The sequence below is a fragment of the Bos indicus x Bos taurus genome, chromosome 20, assembly GCF_003369695.1.
Source record: "Bos indicus x Bos taurus breed Angus x Brahman F1 hybrid chromosome 20, Bos_hybrid_MaternalHap_v2.0, whole genome shotgun sequence".
Taxonomy (NCBI): domain Eukaryota; kingdom Metazoa; phylum Chordata; class Mammalia; order Artiodactyla; family Bovidae; genus Bos; species Bos indicus x Bos taurus.
The window spans coordinates 56,413,108-56,428,862 of record NC_040095.1 but is presented as its reverse complement, the minus strand read 5'-3'; the positions used below and the strand labels follow the sequence as shown (position 1 = coordinate 56,428,862).

Genomic DNA, 15,755 nt, shown 5'->3' with positions numbered 1-15,755 from the left:
TTACTTTGCCAGCAAAGGTCCGTCTAGTCAAGGCTATGGTTTTTCCTGTGGTCATGTATGGATGTGAGAGTTGGACTGTGAAGAAGGCTGAACGCCGAAGAATTGATGCTTTTGAACTGTGGTGTTGGAGAAGACTCTTGAGAGTCCCTTGGACTGCAAGGAGATCCAACCAGTCCATTCTAAAGGAGATCAGTCCTGGGTGTTCATTGAAGGACTGATGTTGAAGCTGAAACTCCAATACTTTGGCCACCTGATGCGAAGAGCTGACTCATTGGAAAACACTCTGATGCTAGGAAAGATTGAGGGCAGGAGGAGAAGGGGACAACAGAGGATGAGATGGTTGGATGGCATCACAGACTCAATGGACATGAGTTTGGGTTGACTCCGGGAGTTGGTGATGGATAGGGAGGCCTGGCGTGCTGTGGTTCATGGGGTCGCAAAGAGTCGGACACGACTGAGTGACTGAACTGGATCCTGTAATAAGCCCAGTATAGCAGGCTTCCCAGGTGGTGATAGTGGTACAGAAACCTCCTGCCAATGCAGGAGACATGAGTTCTATCCCTGGGTCAGGAAGATCCCCTGGAGAAGGACGTGGCAACCCTTTCCAGTATTCTTGCCTGGAGAATCCCATGGACAGAGGGGCCTGGTGGGCCACAAGCCATAGGTCGCAAAGAGCTGGACACCACTTAAGTGACCTGAATATTATTTCAACAGGTAGTCAAGACAAAGGATTTAATGAGACATTTACGTGGTTTGTTAGTACTAAATCTTGGGATTCCAGAGTGAATTTACAACTAACGCCCACCTCACTTCGGACTCGGAGAAGGCACTGGCAACCCACTCCAGTACTCTTGCCTAGAAAATCCCATGGGTGGAGGAGCCTGGCAGGCTACAGTCCATGGGTTCGATAAGAGAGTCAGACATGACTGGGCGACTTCACTTTCACTTTTCACGTTCATGCACTGGAGAAGGAAATGGTAGCCCACTCCAGTGTTCTTGCCTGGAGAATCCCAGGGACGGAGGAGCCTGGAGGGCTGCCGTCTCTGGGGTCCCACAGAGTGGGACACAACTGAAGCGAATTAGCAGCAGCAGCAGCACTTCAGACTAGCTTCATTTCGTGTGCTCAGTTAGCTCTGTCCTTTCATTTGTCCCAGCCCAGTTCTATAGGAGGCACTTATGTTGACGGAAAGGGGAGTTCTTATACTTCTGTGCACAGCCTAACAAGCAATCAGCCTGTTTCAAAATTGAATGGCTACATGTTTTAAATACAAGGGAGCCAGACCACCAAAGAAAAGACTTAAAAAAAAAAAATCAAGTCTAGTCTTTGTATTCTTCTTGCTGAAAGCCATCCAGTGGATTCCCCTGACTCACAATAAGATTCAAACACCTTCCTGCTCTGGTCTGAATGTTTGTGTTCCCCCACAATTCATAGATTGAAAACAGTGCCCAAGATGATGGTATTATTTAAGGTGGACCTTTTGGGAGGTGTTAGGGTGTGAGGTCAGATTTCTCCCAATGGGGTTAGTGGTCTTCTAAAAGAAACCCAGGAAAGGATACAATAAGTCTGAGACTACAAAGAGGGCCCTCACCAGACTGTGCTGGCACCCTGACTTCCAGCTTCCAGAACTGTGGGGGGGAAAAAAAGTTGTTTATAAGCCACCCAGTCTGTGATATTTTATTGTCCATGTGTGATAAGTTGCTTCAGTCCTGTCCCAATTCTTTGCAACCCTATGGCCCATAGCTCACCATGCTCCTCTGTCCATGGGATTCTCTAGGAAAGAATACTAGAGTGGGTTGCCACCCCCTCCTCCAAGGGATCCTCCCAACCCAGGGGTTGAATCCTGCATTACAGGCAGATTCTTTACTGTCAGAGCCACTAGGGAAGTCCAAAGTGACGAAGAGGATCCCCTTTCTATTCTAGCGTGCCCACTACACCTACCCCTGACCTCCTGCCCTACCCTGCTTACCCACGTTAGACACACTGACACTTTTGTTGTTCCTCTAACAAAGCTAAGCAAGCATCTTTTTGTTGGTGTTATGTCTCAGAAATCATTTACTATTCTGCTTGAATCAACTATTGCTGTCTTGCTCCCTTACTTTTAAGGTTTTTACCCAAATGTTTTTATAGGAGAGGCCTATCCACACCCTCTTGTCATAGTAGTGCCTACTCCCAGCTCATAAATCTTTCCCGAGCATACCTTTTCTCCACAGCAATGTGTGTGTTAGTTGCTCAGTGGTGTCCAGCTCTTTGTGACCCCATGGACTCAACAGGCTCCTCTGGCCATAGAATTCTCTAGGCAATACTACTGGAATGAGTAGGTATTTCCTTCTCCAGGGGATCTTCCTGACCCAAGGATTGAACCTGGGTCTCCTGAATTGCAGGAGAATTTTTTTACCATTCTTTTCACATCACCGTACTAGACATGTATTACTCCATATCACATTATACCCAACATCTAGCAAGAAAACAACAGACCTTGCTTATTTCCATTTCTGTAAGTCAGGAGTTGGAGTGGCTCTCCGACTCATAAAGTTGCAGGGGACAGAGCTTAAGTCACATCAAGAATCTAAGGCAGCTGAAGATCTGACTGTGGCTGGTGGATCCCCTCAGAAGAGGCTTGTTTGCACACTGATAGCAGGAGGGTTTGGGTTCCTCCATGGAGCTGCTTGAGTGTCCTTGTAACATGGCAACTGGCTTCCCTCAAAGTAAGCAAAGTGGAAGTCATAATGTCTTTAGGTCACACACGGTCATTTCTGCAATATGCTGTTACTTACAAAGGTCAGCCCTAATCAGTGTGGGAGGGGGTATATGAGTACATGAATGGGGTGTCTTTGGGGACCATTTAGGGAAATTGGCCACCATTAGGATTTGTTGTTTGTTTCTAATTTCCCAATTTTAGCACAGTAAGTCCAGTATCCCATGAACTGCCTCCATCCTTGGCAGACCAGAATAGTCAGTCCCATTATGGGTTAGTCCTCCATTTCCAGATTACAAGCTCCCTGGGAACAGGGACTCCTTTCCTTGCTGTGTACCCCAAAACTAGAACAGTGCTGGCACATGGATTATTTAGTATGTGTTGAACGATTCTTTTGTGATGATTTTTATTCCAGAAAATTCTGAGATTATCAAAATCTTTTAAAATAGCTGAGTCCTCTGGATACCCATCTTAAGAAATGTAATTAGTATGAATCCAGCAGGGATACACAATACAATATATATTTCCAAGCTTTCTCTAAAATTAAAGCAGAGAATGGTTATGTTAAGTAAAGAATTTCTGTTTTCTCTTTTCCATTATCTGTGGTTCTTCAAGCATCTGTTCCTTCTTCAGGTCATTATTTCCTCCCTACCTCCTTCCATCTATTTCATGACTCATTTCAGTATCTTTAAACTCACCGAGTGTTTTTACTTTTCCTTCAAAGGGACTCTACTTTCTCCATCATGTGAATTTCTCCAAGGGCTGCAATTCTATTAATACTTGGTCTCCTGGAGAGCCTTCTCGTTCCTCTTAATCTACCCTCCAGCACACAGAGATCGTTACAATAATTCTCCTCAGCCATCTTTTCTCTTGTGTGCCTCCTTCTGCTCAAGAATGGTTATCTGTTGCCCATAGATGAAGGTTACATTCCTTTGCCTGGTTTTCAGTATCTCCTATCACCTCTCCTCACTATCTATCTCCAGGAACATGTGTGTTTTTTTCCAGACTACAAAACAGTTCTCCAGCACCAGCTAGTGTCCTCCAGTTCAACTTGATTCTAACACTATCTATCTGGAGATGAAGTCAGATCCCACAGGTCAAAGTGCTCAGTCCTGCACGACTGACCCCACTTCAGAAGCCAATTCCAGGTCCAGGCTGTGGTGCTTCTGACCAACTGGCTGTAAATCAGAGGTTTCCAAGACGTCCTCTTCAGTCTTGAGTAATTTACTAGATCAGCTCACAGAAATCTGGAGACTAGTTTACTCACTAGATTACCAGTTTACTACAAAGGAAACAGGGGTGACTTCTAGGTAGCTTCAGTCGTGTCTGACTCTTTGCGACCCCCTGGACTGTAGCCTGCCAGGCTCCTCTGTCCATGGGATTCTCCAAACAAGAATACTGGGGTGGGTTGCCATTTCCTACTTCAGGGGATCTTCCTGACCCAGAGATCGAACACACATCTCCTGTGTCTCCTGCACTGCAGGCAGATTCTTTATCACTGAGCCACCGGAGAGGCCCTACCAAGGAAACTAAAGGATGTAAATGAACGGCCCAATGAAGAAATACTTAGAGTGAGGTTGGAAAGGTCCCAAACAAGAGATTCTCTCTCCCTGGAGCTTTGGTTATGACATCCTCTCAGCTAGCCTACCCAGGGCTGTCCAAAAGTCACCTCATCAAGATAACAAAGACACATTTATCATTCTCATCATTAAGACCTTCCAAGGGTTTTAGGAGCTCCATGCAAGGAATGGGACAAAGACTAAATATCTGTATTTTATTATCACAAAATCACATACATAATATCCTACTGGTTATAAATTAATACACCTTTGTTTGAGATTTTTCTGTCTTGTTAAGGATAAGAAATTCACAAGTAACTAATAGCATAAAGATGGGTCAAATACAATGAGATACAAAGGAAGTGGCAATGGGTATTTAGAATAGAAAAATGGCATCAACTAGGGAGATAAGTTTTCATTAAGGAGTTGACATTTCAGATGGGCACTGAAGGAGGTGGGGATAATGAAGACTTCATCTGTAGGTGGAAAAAAGGGGCTAGAGAAGAGATCCTGTGGACAGAAGAAAATAAGCGGTATATTTAGGAAGATTACATACCTAGCTTGTGTGATACAAAAGATATGGTAAAGAAAGGGAAACGAGACAAGGAAGTATTAAGGTATCACCTTTGGGTAAAGAGTTGAATTCTAGAATTTGCTGTTCACTTTGCAGTTGGTAAACAGTAGAGACTCAGAGTGTTTCTGTTTTTATGGGCATGAGGAATATAACTGGACCTTGAGGAGATCCAGCAGCAGTATCTGCAATTGACTGGAGAAACAGTAGAAAAGAGGAGGTCTATGGCCAACAGGTCCCTGATAAATGCGAGCCCACTGGCCAAGAGAACTTTGAGTTAAATCTCTCCTCGGCATATCGAGGTACTATGTTAAAGTGTTTTCAAAAATCACTTCTGAAGACTTTTAGGGTGAAAACAGTAAAAATGTTGCAGAATGAGAATATAAATACTGCTTTAAACCTAGACTGACCTTCCAAAAGGAACTTGAGCCCTGCTTTATTGTTCCAGATCAAAATGCATGACCAGGGTATGCTTTTCCCATTGTATGGTTTTGCTCAGCACTTCCTATGAGAAGTGAACAAGACATCTTTCTATAGCTCCTCTACAATTAAAAGAAAAATCCATGCTTCCCATTTTAATGACTGTATAAATTATCATAATAAAGGATCTGTAGTTTCCCACTGAACTGAATCAATCACTAGGTTTATCATTAGCACATCTTAAAACCAGAAACAGGACTATATGTAATGTCCCCTCCACCCCAATCTGCCAGAAACACACACACACACAAGATGAAAACCCTCAAAATCCCGATGTTTGATAGACTTAAGAGTACCATTATTACGTTGTGTATATTTATAGTCACATAGGGCTTCCCTGGTGACTCAGTAAAGAATCCGTAAATTCGTAAAGAATCTGCCTGTATTGCAGGAGACCTGGATTCAAGCCCTTCATCAGGAAGATCTCCTGGAGAAGGAAATGGCAACCCACTCCAGTATTCTTGCCTAGGAAATCCCAAGGACAGAGGAGCCTGGCGGGCTACACTCTATGGGGTCGCAAGAGTCTGATATGGCTTAGCAACTAAACCACCACCATTCTTCAATAAATGCTATTAAAGTGCATATGTAGTTAGAATGCAAGTGTCCACAGAGAGTTGGTATGTCTCCACCATAGGGTGGTAACACATTTTTCTACCCTACCTACCTCCCTCCCTATCCCCAACCCCTTTTAATTTATAGTTTATAACATTTGATTCTAGCTTTATGATTTATACCATCAAATCTTGGAGTTTATCTCCTTGTAAGCTTGTAAGCTTCAGCCCATGGGGTCGCAGAGTCGGACACGACTGAGCAACTGAACTGAACTGACTGAAGCTTGTAACACGTTCTTTAATTATTTGAGTTATTTAACTTATTTTTCTCCTCATAGAAGAAACTTAAAAGACCTTTAAACTTTCTGACTTCATGGCCAGAAGTTTTTTTCCAATGAAGAAACATACACATAAAAAAAGAAACCTGGTAACAAACTATTTTATAAATACGTGACTGTATTTTTCTTCATGTCCAGAAACTCTTGCTGAAACAGAAGTCAGGGATATTCCTCGCAAACCCACACAGCTCATAGATCTAACACCAGGTTTCCATTTGTACCGAAATGGGCAAGATGATGAAGGCACGGGCTCACTTTTGTATTGATAAAGGACATCAAACACAGTCACGAGGCACTAATAACAAGGAAGCATCATCAATCACGAAAAGCAAGCGGTCAGAGTCTTCAGTCACTTCTCTCCCTTTAACATTTGGCAAAATTTAGTCTAGATATTTTAATACCTCAGAAAGAAAAACAAAATATGAGATGTTACATTAAAATGTCAGGTGATGTACTATTACTCTTTAGACACAGAAGGGAAGGGATGAAGTAAAGAGAGGGGACCTCAGATTTCCTGTATTCTTGGATTATCCTTCCTTTCTGAGGGGCTCAGATGTCTGTGTGCATCTGTCAAAATGCCAGCTCTACCTGAAGATTGAAGAGATGGTTGGTAGCTGCTGACATGGTCCCTCGACACTATTAAAAGTTTCTGTCGCACAAACAGAAGTAGCTTGATTTCTGCTCTTTAGTCCTTTTAAAAACCTAAGTCGAATTTGATTGTAAGTAATCTAAAATGTTTAAAGTAAAAGAAAATATATATTCTAGCTTCCTAAGAAGAAACAGATTACACGTTTTGACTTCAATGGCAAATAAATACACTTGAAAGCCAGGCAAGTTTCTCTCCTGCCAGGGAGTCAGACTATGAAAACAGTTCTTGTTTCTCTGCGGTGGATGACCACATCACTCATAGAACATACCAGGAACTATTTTAAGAGACTTTTCTGTAATATCAAAGATGAGGGTTTAACCTAGTTCTGAGCAGGCAGAATAGATCTGCACTCACAATATCCTTCTCACAAATACATGACAACTGAAACAACAAAGTGCAGCCTATTTCTGTTTACATCAAAACCACGTAGACACGTGATATCTAAGTACTTGCTTTCTACACGCTAATATCACCCATTGCCAAGGCTCGAGCTGGCAGTCAATGGAGCATGCCATTTACAAGGAAGCCTAAAGTCTACAACTGCAGAGATAACATGGAAATGTATCAGCCTATCCAACATAAATATATTTTCAAAAAATTATCCTAGGAAATTGATTTTAATAGTCTCTCCCAAGTCTTTCAACCAAAGTGACTTTGATAATTTTTGTCTTTTTATGTCAAAATCCACCAAAAATTTTTAACTGTGTCCAAGTATTAGGAACAAGGAGCCAATATAGCATGTGTTCACAATTGTTAGTATTTCAGTGAGTTACAATAAACTGTTTTTGCATGCTTGAAAAATTGTGAAGAAAATGTAAGGAATACTTATGGGAGGATCTCAATAATTGGGTGTTTCCATTTTACTTTAAAAACAACTGCTAATGTTCAACTCCGACAACACAGTGTGTGTGTATATACATATATATAAAGTTCATTTCCATGCTCATTACATAAAAATAACTATGAGAAATATCAATCTATCAGTGTCAGCTGACATATATCCAATGAATTCACTGCAGAAGGAGGGAGAAAGACCAAAAAAAATTCTAAAGTAATCAGTAAAGCTCACAGTTTGAAAAGATTTGATTTTTTTTTTCTTTTTTGCTTGTTTGAAATTTTTTTGGTAGTTTGTGCTCTGTCATAATAAGCTGATTCCCAGACTAATGGCCTCCGAGCAGATTTGAAAGGAAACCTGAAGACTTCTTATTTTGCTGGGCTTCTGCTTCCTGGTCTTGTGACAGTCCCAATTCACTCTCAATTTGATCAAGCTCTGACTGGTCCAGGAGTTCAAAGTCATCGCCCTCCTCCGTGTCTGTGTCCTCCCCCAGGCTGGGAGCAGCCTGAGACAGCGCTTGGCGCACGCCTGCCAACTGGTCTTTGACCGCGGCGGTCACCGCGGCCGTGATGACGTCCCCAGCCAGGTCGCTCATCAGGTGCAGCGTCTGGTCACTGCTCAGAGGAAGGCTGAGACCAGCTGCTGACTTCTTCTCCGTGCTCCGTCTGGGACCGCCGTCCAACTGCTCCTTTTTTCTCTTGAGCTCAGTGGGCAGGCCAAGGCTCAATTCATCTTCATCGTTTGTTCCCGTGCCATTTTCTAGCGATGGAAAATCTGAAAGGTCTCGAGAGAAAACTTCCTCACTAGGTCGGTCAAGGTCTGTAAAATGCAGAATAGAAATTGAGGCTTAAGCACCATAATAATTTTTTTTTAATGATTCAACTTTTAACTGATGAAGCTGTTGTTGTTTAGTCTTTAAGTTGTGTCTGACTCTTTGGCAATCCCATGGACTGCAGCCCATCAGGCTCCTCTGTCCATGGGATCTCCCAGACAAGAATACTGGAAGTGAAAGTGAAAGGCGCTCAGTCATGTCCAGCTGTTTGCGACCCCATGGACTGTATACAATCCATGGAATTCTCCAGGCCAGAATACTGAAGTGAGTAGGGTAGCCTACTCCAGGGGAACAGCCTACTCCAGAAAAACCCTCCAGGGGATCTTCCCAACCCAGGGATCAAACCCAGGCCTCACCCCATAGTCCATGGGGTCACAAAGAGTTGGACAAGACTGAGCGACTTTCACTTAAGAATACTGGAGTGGACTGCTGTTTCCTTCTCCAAGCGGGATCTTCCCAACCCAGGCATAGAACTCGGGTCTCCTGCATTGCAGGCAGATTCTTTACCATCTGAGCCACCAGGGAAGCCCCTGAGACAGGATGCTTAAGATTAAAGGGTTTGTTATGCTGGTCTTACGGATGTTTACAGCTTGTAGAACTTGAGAGGACTTCAGTGAGCCTCTTGTTCTAATACACTTTAAAGATGAGGAAATTGAGATCCACAGAAATTATGTTACCTGTGCAAGGCCATATAGTAAGTTATGACAAATGCAAGGCTACACTTGGGTTTTCCAATCTCCCAATCTGTATTATTTCAACATCACACAGCCTTCTTCCTTCCTCTAGAAAAAGGAAGTGTGTTCTTGCCTGTAAATACATGTGTAAAATAATTTATTCATAATCCTTTATTATAATTGCTTATATTTTCAGTATATGGTTAAAATGACTTGAAATAATCCAATGAGACTAGCAAAAGTTATTGCACAAGAGTTGTCTGAAATTTTATTTTAAATTGTACTTAACCTAATTATAAAAGAGAAGAAAGCTTTAAAAAAAAAAAAAAAAAAAAACTACCTTGGAAGAAGAATATGAGCAACCCTGGAGTCAGCTTTTGATTCAGGAAACCTGTCCCCCATGGTTCAGTCCCTCTTAATGAGCGCTAGCTCTGGATACGTGGGATTAGCTTTTCTCTTCCTGTCTCCCACAACTGTGGTCTTTCCTGGTGGCTCAGATAGTAAAGAATCTGCCTGCCATGCAGGAGACCCGGGTTCCATCCCTGGGTTGGGAAGATCCCCTGGAGATGGGAATGCCTATCCACTCCAATATTCTTGCCTGGAGAATTCCATGGGGTCACAAGGAGTTGGACATGACTGAGCGTGTGTGTGTCTCACTATTTCCCATTACTGCTATAAATAATGCCACCAGATATTCCAGAATTTTTTTCATTGCCAATTATTTGTTTTCAAAATAAAGGAAGAATTTGACATTGACTGGCTTAGATTTTTTTCTCACACTCTTAAATAATAGATTTTGAGATATAATTCATATCCTATAAAATTTACCCTTTTAAAGTGTACGGTTAGGTCAAGAAGCAACAGTTAGAACTGGACATGGAACAACAGACTGGTTCCAAATAGGAAAAGGAGTACGTCAAGGCTGTATATTGTTACCCTGCTTATTTAACTTATATGCAGAGTACATCATGAGAAATGCTGGGCTGGAAGAAGCACAAGCTGGAATCAAGATTTCTGGGAGAAATATCAATAACCTCAGATATGACGATGACACAATCCTTATGGTGGTGAAGAAAGTGAAGAGGAACTAAAAAGCCTCTTGATGAAAGTAAAAGAGGAAAGTGAAAAAGTTGGCTTAAAGCTCAACATTCAGAAAACTAAGATCATGGCATCTGGTCCCATCACTTCATGGGAAATAGATGGGGAAACAGTGGAAAAAGTGTCAGACTTTATTTTTTTGGGCTCCAAAATCACTGCAGATGGTGATTGCAGCCATGAAATTAAAAGACGCTTACTCCTTGGAAGGAAAGTTATGACCAACCTAGATAGCATATTCAAAAGCAGAGACATTACTTTGCCAACAAAGGTCCGTCTAGTCAAGGCTATGGTTTTTCCAGTGGTCATGTATGGATGTGAGAGTTGGACTGTGAAGAAAGCTGAGCGCTGAAGAATTGATGCTTTTGAAATGTGGTGTTGGAGAAGACTCTTGAGAGCCCCTTGGACTGCAAGGAGATCCAACCAGTCCATTCTAAAGGAGATCAGTCCTGGGTGTTCTTTGGAAGGAATGATGCTAAAGCTGAAACTCCAGTACTTTGGCCACCTCATGTGAAGAGTTGACTCATTGGAAAAGACTCTGATGCTGGGAGGGATTAGGGGCAGGAGGAGAAGGGGACAACAGACAATGAGATGGCTGGATGGCTTCACCGACTCGATGGACGTGAGTCTGAGTGAACTCCAGGAGTTGGTGATGGACAGGAAGGCCTGACGTGCTGCAATTCATGAGGTCGCAAAGAGTCGGACATGACTGAGCGACTGAACTGAACTGAACTGAACTAGGTGGTCTTTGGTATATTCACAAGGCTGTACAACATCTCCACTACCTAATTCTAGAACATTTTCATCACCCAAAAGGAAACATATTAATTACCAGTCACCCACCAGTCCCTCTTCCTAGCCCCTGGCAATCACTCATCTAATTTCCTTCCACATGGATTTGTCTGTTTTGGACATTTCATGTAAATGGAGTCACACAATGAGTGGACTTGTGTGTTTGGCTTCCTGCCCTCAGCATATCATGTTCAAGGTTTATCCATATTATAGCAAGTGTCAGTGTTTCTATAGCCCAGTGATATTCCATTGCATAGATGTAGCACACTTTATCCAGTCAGAAGCTGACACAAATACTTTTGCATGGACTCAAAATAACACTCAGAGCATCTACAGGTGTGAACATACCATCAGAAGTGTCTGTCTGTGGAGTGTATCCTTCTGAGAGGTTGAAGGTCCCATTGTCTGTCCAGGAGACCTCAGACACATCGGTGTCAGACACAGACAATTCTTTGGCAGCAGTGGTGAGGCTAATCTGTATTAATATAAATGCCAGTGACACATTTCAAACTTCTATGGGATGTCTTTCTAAAAATCCAACTAACACCGAAAATGTCAGAATAGTAAGAACCAGATGAGTATTTTCCTTTTAATAGTTCAATCATTTTAGAGAAATAGGAGAAGTTGTATTAATGGAATTTAGAAAGATGGTAACGATAACCCTCTATGTGAGACAGCAAAAGAGACACAGATGTATAGAACAGTCTTTTGGACTCTGTGGGAGAGGGAGTGGGTGGGATGATTTGGGAGAATGGCATTGAAACATGTATAATATCATATAAGAAATGAACCGCCAGTCCAGGTTTGATGCATGATACAGGATGCTCAGGGCTGGTGCACTGGGATGACCCAGAGGGATGGTATGGGGAGGGAGGTGGGAGGGGGAGTTCAGGATGGGGAACACGTGTACACCCATGGCAGATTCATGTTGATGTATGGCAAAACCAATACAATATTATAAAGTAATTCGCCTCTAATTAAAATAAATAAATTTAAATTTTTTAAAAAAAGGAAAATCATTCCAGTTTTGGTACAAGTAGATACACTGACAGGCAAACAACACAGGAACGAATTGAAAACTGAACAAAAAATACCTTAGGACAAAGAGCTGAAAAGTCTAATTCACTGTCATCTTTGTGACTTTTTTCTTTATCTGCTTCTGTTGAGAAAAAATTTGGAAGCTTTCAGTTTCCTGGCCAGCTCAGACAGAGTGTATTTTATCCATTATATATCCTGATCCCCCAATCCTCATGTCCTTCAATGTCTCCATGTAATTAAATGTTTGCATATAACGAGCTTCACATATTTGCAAGTGTTTGGTTTCCGAGGGAAATGGTCCATACCAGTGGCTCTCACAGCGTGGCCCCTGGACCACAGCAGTAACAGCAGCACTGGGAATCTTTTAGCAATACAAATTCCCAGGCCCTCCCCCAGACCAACTCAATCAGACACTAACTTTAAGACGCTCTCGAGATCCATCTGGTGCTTGCTCTAGTTGAGAATCTATAAGGTCAGAGGCCAAGTTAAAATGTGAAAAAGGATCACACTGGCCTTCCCTCTATTTTCTTTTTCCATGGCTCCCACTCTCTGCCCTACCTGCATCATTCGTTATTTGCAAGCACCTACCCCAAAAGCAAACAGTGTCGAGAAAGGAAACAATAAATAGCAAATGTAGAACTCCAGAGCCTTTCCTCTTTCCCCCGATAGTTTGGATTAAAAAGCCACTTTAGTATATGTGTGAGAAAAGAGAAATAAATGCTTAAGTAGGAAAAAGCTGTTACTTTGTGGGGGGATCTGCTTCTGTAATAATATGTAGTTAATGGCTAAAACACCCTAAAATGCATTCAAAGTGATCTCATAATACAGAGCCAGCAATGCCTCCTTTCAGGTGTGGAATCTAAAATCCAAACGTTACCTACCAGATCTCTCACGTTTCTTCTGGTTAATATATTCTCTGATTCCAAAATCTAGTTTCAGGAGACATGACTTGATTTTGCTGTATATTTTTTGTCCAATATCATTACACTTGAACAGTGGACACAAAAATGCACACAGCACTGAAAGATAAGGAGGAAGAGAGGTTAGGGGAAATGCCCTTGCTTTCCAACTACCTATTAGTATTTCACAAAATTGTTTCAGTTCCTTTACGGACAAACTGGAGTTTTTTCCCTTGGGGAAATGCCTCTGTGAGATAAGTTCATAATTTCATTCTTCTCCTTGTAATGAAAACATTTTCTCCTACACATACACACACACTCACACACACCCCATGATCACTGTTCTCAAAGACTTGAAATTAGATAACCCATCCACTCAACCCTCGTACACTCAAAAGTCATACAAAGGTTACATGCTTCTCATACAACAGTCCTGGATGAAAATATCAACTCTACTTATTTGTTAAATGACATTTCTCCATAGAAAAGTTATCACTATCCATTAGCCTCTCATCAGTCATATTAGGATAACACCACCATCTCTAGGGGTTGCTGTGAAGAATAACTGAGATGAATACAGACCATCTGAATAATGCCTGGCCCATATTTAGACACTCTTTCCCTGGCTCTCTTCTCCTTTCTCTCTTAAACAAGGCAGCTCAAGGGCTGAAACATTCTACATGAGTTATACCTGGGAGAATGAATTTGAGCCCTGACCATCTGCCTTCCCTTGTGGCTCAGTTGGTAAAGAATCCATCTGCAATGAGGGAGACCTGGGTTCGATCCCTGGGTTGAGAAGATCCCCTAGAGAAGGGAAAGGCTACCCACTCTAGTATTCTGGCCTGGAGAATTCCACGGACTATACAGTCCATGGGGTCACAAAGAGTCGGACATGACTAAGTGACCTTCACTTCACTTCATCTGCCTTTTGTGCTAGGCTTTAGGAATATGAAAAGAAATGAAGATCAACGCAGTATGCCCTAATCAACATTGCATGCCCTCATGTTTATTTCTTTGCAGTTGTCAGGACACATGCCCCATTTACCTTTTTTAAATAGGAGTTGTGAACTCAAATATCTTTAGAAGCTGAGAAGGTATATGTAAAATGTAAAGGCTGGTGCAAGAAAAATAGGGAAATAAGAAGGTTAGTTTAGTGGAGAGTTGCTGCCCCATTTAAAAAGGTGGCAGGGCCAGAATGTCACATTTTTCAGGAAAAGCATGAAGGCACAACTTCTTTACAGCACTTTCGAGTTATAGTTGATATATGATAAATTGCATACATTTAAAGTGTACAGTTTGAAAAGTTTTGACACATGCATATAACTAAGAAATTATCATTATGACAAATAAGGAACATGCCTGCCAGCCCCTAAAGTTTCCTCCTGTTTCTCTTAGCCCTTCCTCTCTCCTGCCTTTCCCCGCCCCACCCACCCCATCCCCAGAGAATCACTTCTGTGTGTTGTCACTAAAGATTACTGTGAATTATATATAAATGGAATCGTATGGTGCGTAGTCTGTTTTTTAACCTGGCTTCTCCCACTCAACTAATTACTTTTATATTTATCCAGATCTTTGCATATATCAATTGTTTAGTGTTGAGTAGTAATCCACTGTATGGATATATCACAATTTGTTTGCCCATTTATCTGTTGATGGACATATGAATTATCTTCTGATTTCGGCTACTACAGATAAAGTGAAAGTCGCGCAGTCATGTCCGACTCTTCGAAACCCCATGGACTATACAGTCCATGGAATGCTCTAGGCCAGAATACTGGAGTGAGTAGACTACAGATAAAGCCTCTATGAACATCTGTGCACAAGTCTTTGTGAAGGTGTATGCTTTCATTTCTCTTGGGTAAATAAATACCTTGCTTTGAAATGGCTGGGTCATTTGGAAAACTGCCAAATTGTTAGCCAGAGTGGCTGCGCCATTTTACTGATCCATGAGAACTCTAATTGTTCCATATCCTGCCTAATACTTGATACAGTCAGTAGTTTTAATTTCCGCCACTTTGGTGGGGGTATAATGATGTCTCATTGTGCTTTAAAAAAAAAAAATCTACTTCTTTATTATTTTTGGCTGTGTTGGGTCTTCTCTGTAGCTGCGGTGAGCAGGGGCTCCTCTCCACTTGCTGGGCAAGGGCTTCTCATTGCTGTGGCTTCTCCTGTCGTGGAGCACGGCCTGCAGGTTGTGTGGGCTTCAGCAGCTGGAGCACGTGGGCTCAGTAGCTGTGGCTCCCGGGTTCCAGAACACAGACTCAATAGTTGTGGTGCGTGGGCTGAGCTGCTCCAAGGCATGTGGCATCTTCCCAGACCAGGGCTCAAATCCATGTTTCCTGCTTTTGGCAGGGGGATTCTTCACTACTGAGCCACCCAGGGACGTCCTCATTGTGCCTTTAATTACATTTGAGCTGCCAATCATGCACAATGGCAAAGGAATTAATGTGTTTGGGCGAAAGGAATTAATGTGTTTGGGTTGGGGAGTGGAGAGTATAACTTTATTGTTTTATTGACATAATTTAACATAAAATGAGTTGCTTACAATCTTGCTTTTTGACAGTGATTTGTACAGTTGTGGAAAAGCAACATGTCTCTAGAAAAAGAAGAAACTTTGAAGAGCAGAAAATTAAATAGTCAACTTGATTTATAATCAAGAACTCATATCCGCTCTTCTAAGCTATGGAAGTTCTTAATAGACCATTAAATAACATCGTATGTGTTGTATCAATTAGCTGAATGTTCT

General features: G+C 42.0%; 1 protein-coding gene across 3 annotated transcripts in view; it reads right to left on the bottom strand.

The window, feature by feature from the left end:
• Positions 1 to 4,456: 4,456 nt before the first annotated feature.
• RETREG1 (reticulophagy regulator 1) overlaps positions 4,457 to 15,755 on the bottom strand; it is a 159,988-nt gene continuing 148,689 nt past the window's right edge. For 2 of the 3 annotated variants that reach the window (XM_027519999.1, XM_027520001.1), the window contains 4 exons: positions 12,992 to 13,129; positions 12,167 to 12,231; positions 11,421 to 11,547; positions 4,457 to 8,498 (listed from right to left, as the gene is read on the bottom strand). In XM_027519999.1, the coding sequence (XP_027375800.1) occupies positions 8,005 to 8,498; positions 11,421 to 11,547; positions 12,167 to 12,231; positions 12,992 to 13,129 (824 nt within the window). In that variant the 3' untranslated portion in view covers positions 4,457 to 8,004. The remainder of the gene's footprint in view (positions 8,499 to 11,420; positions 11,548 to 12,166; positions 12,232 to 12,991; positions 13,130 to 15,755) is intronic. The other variant, XM_027520000.1, reaches the window with a different exon arrangement.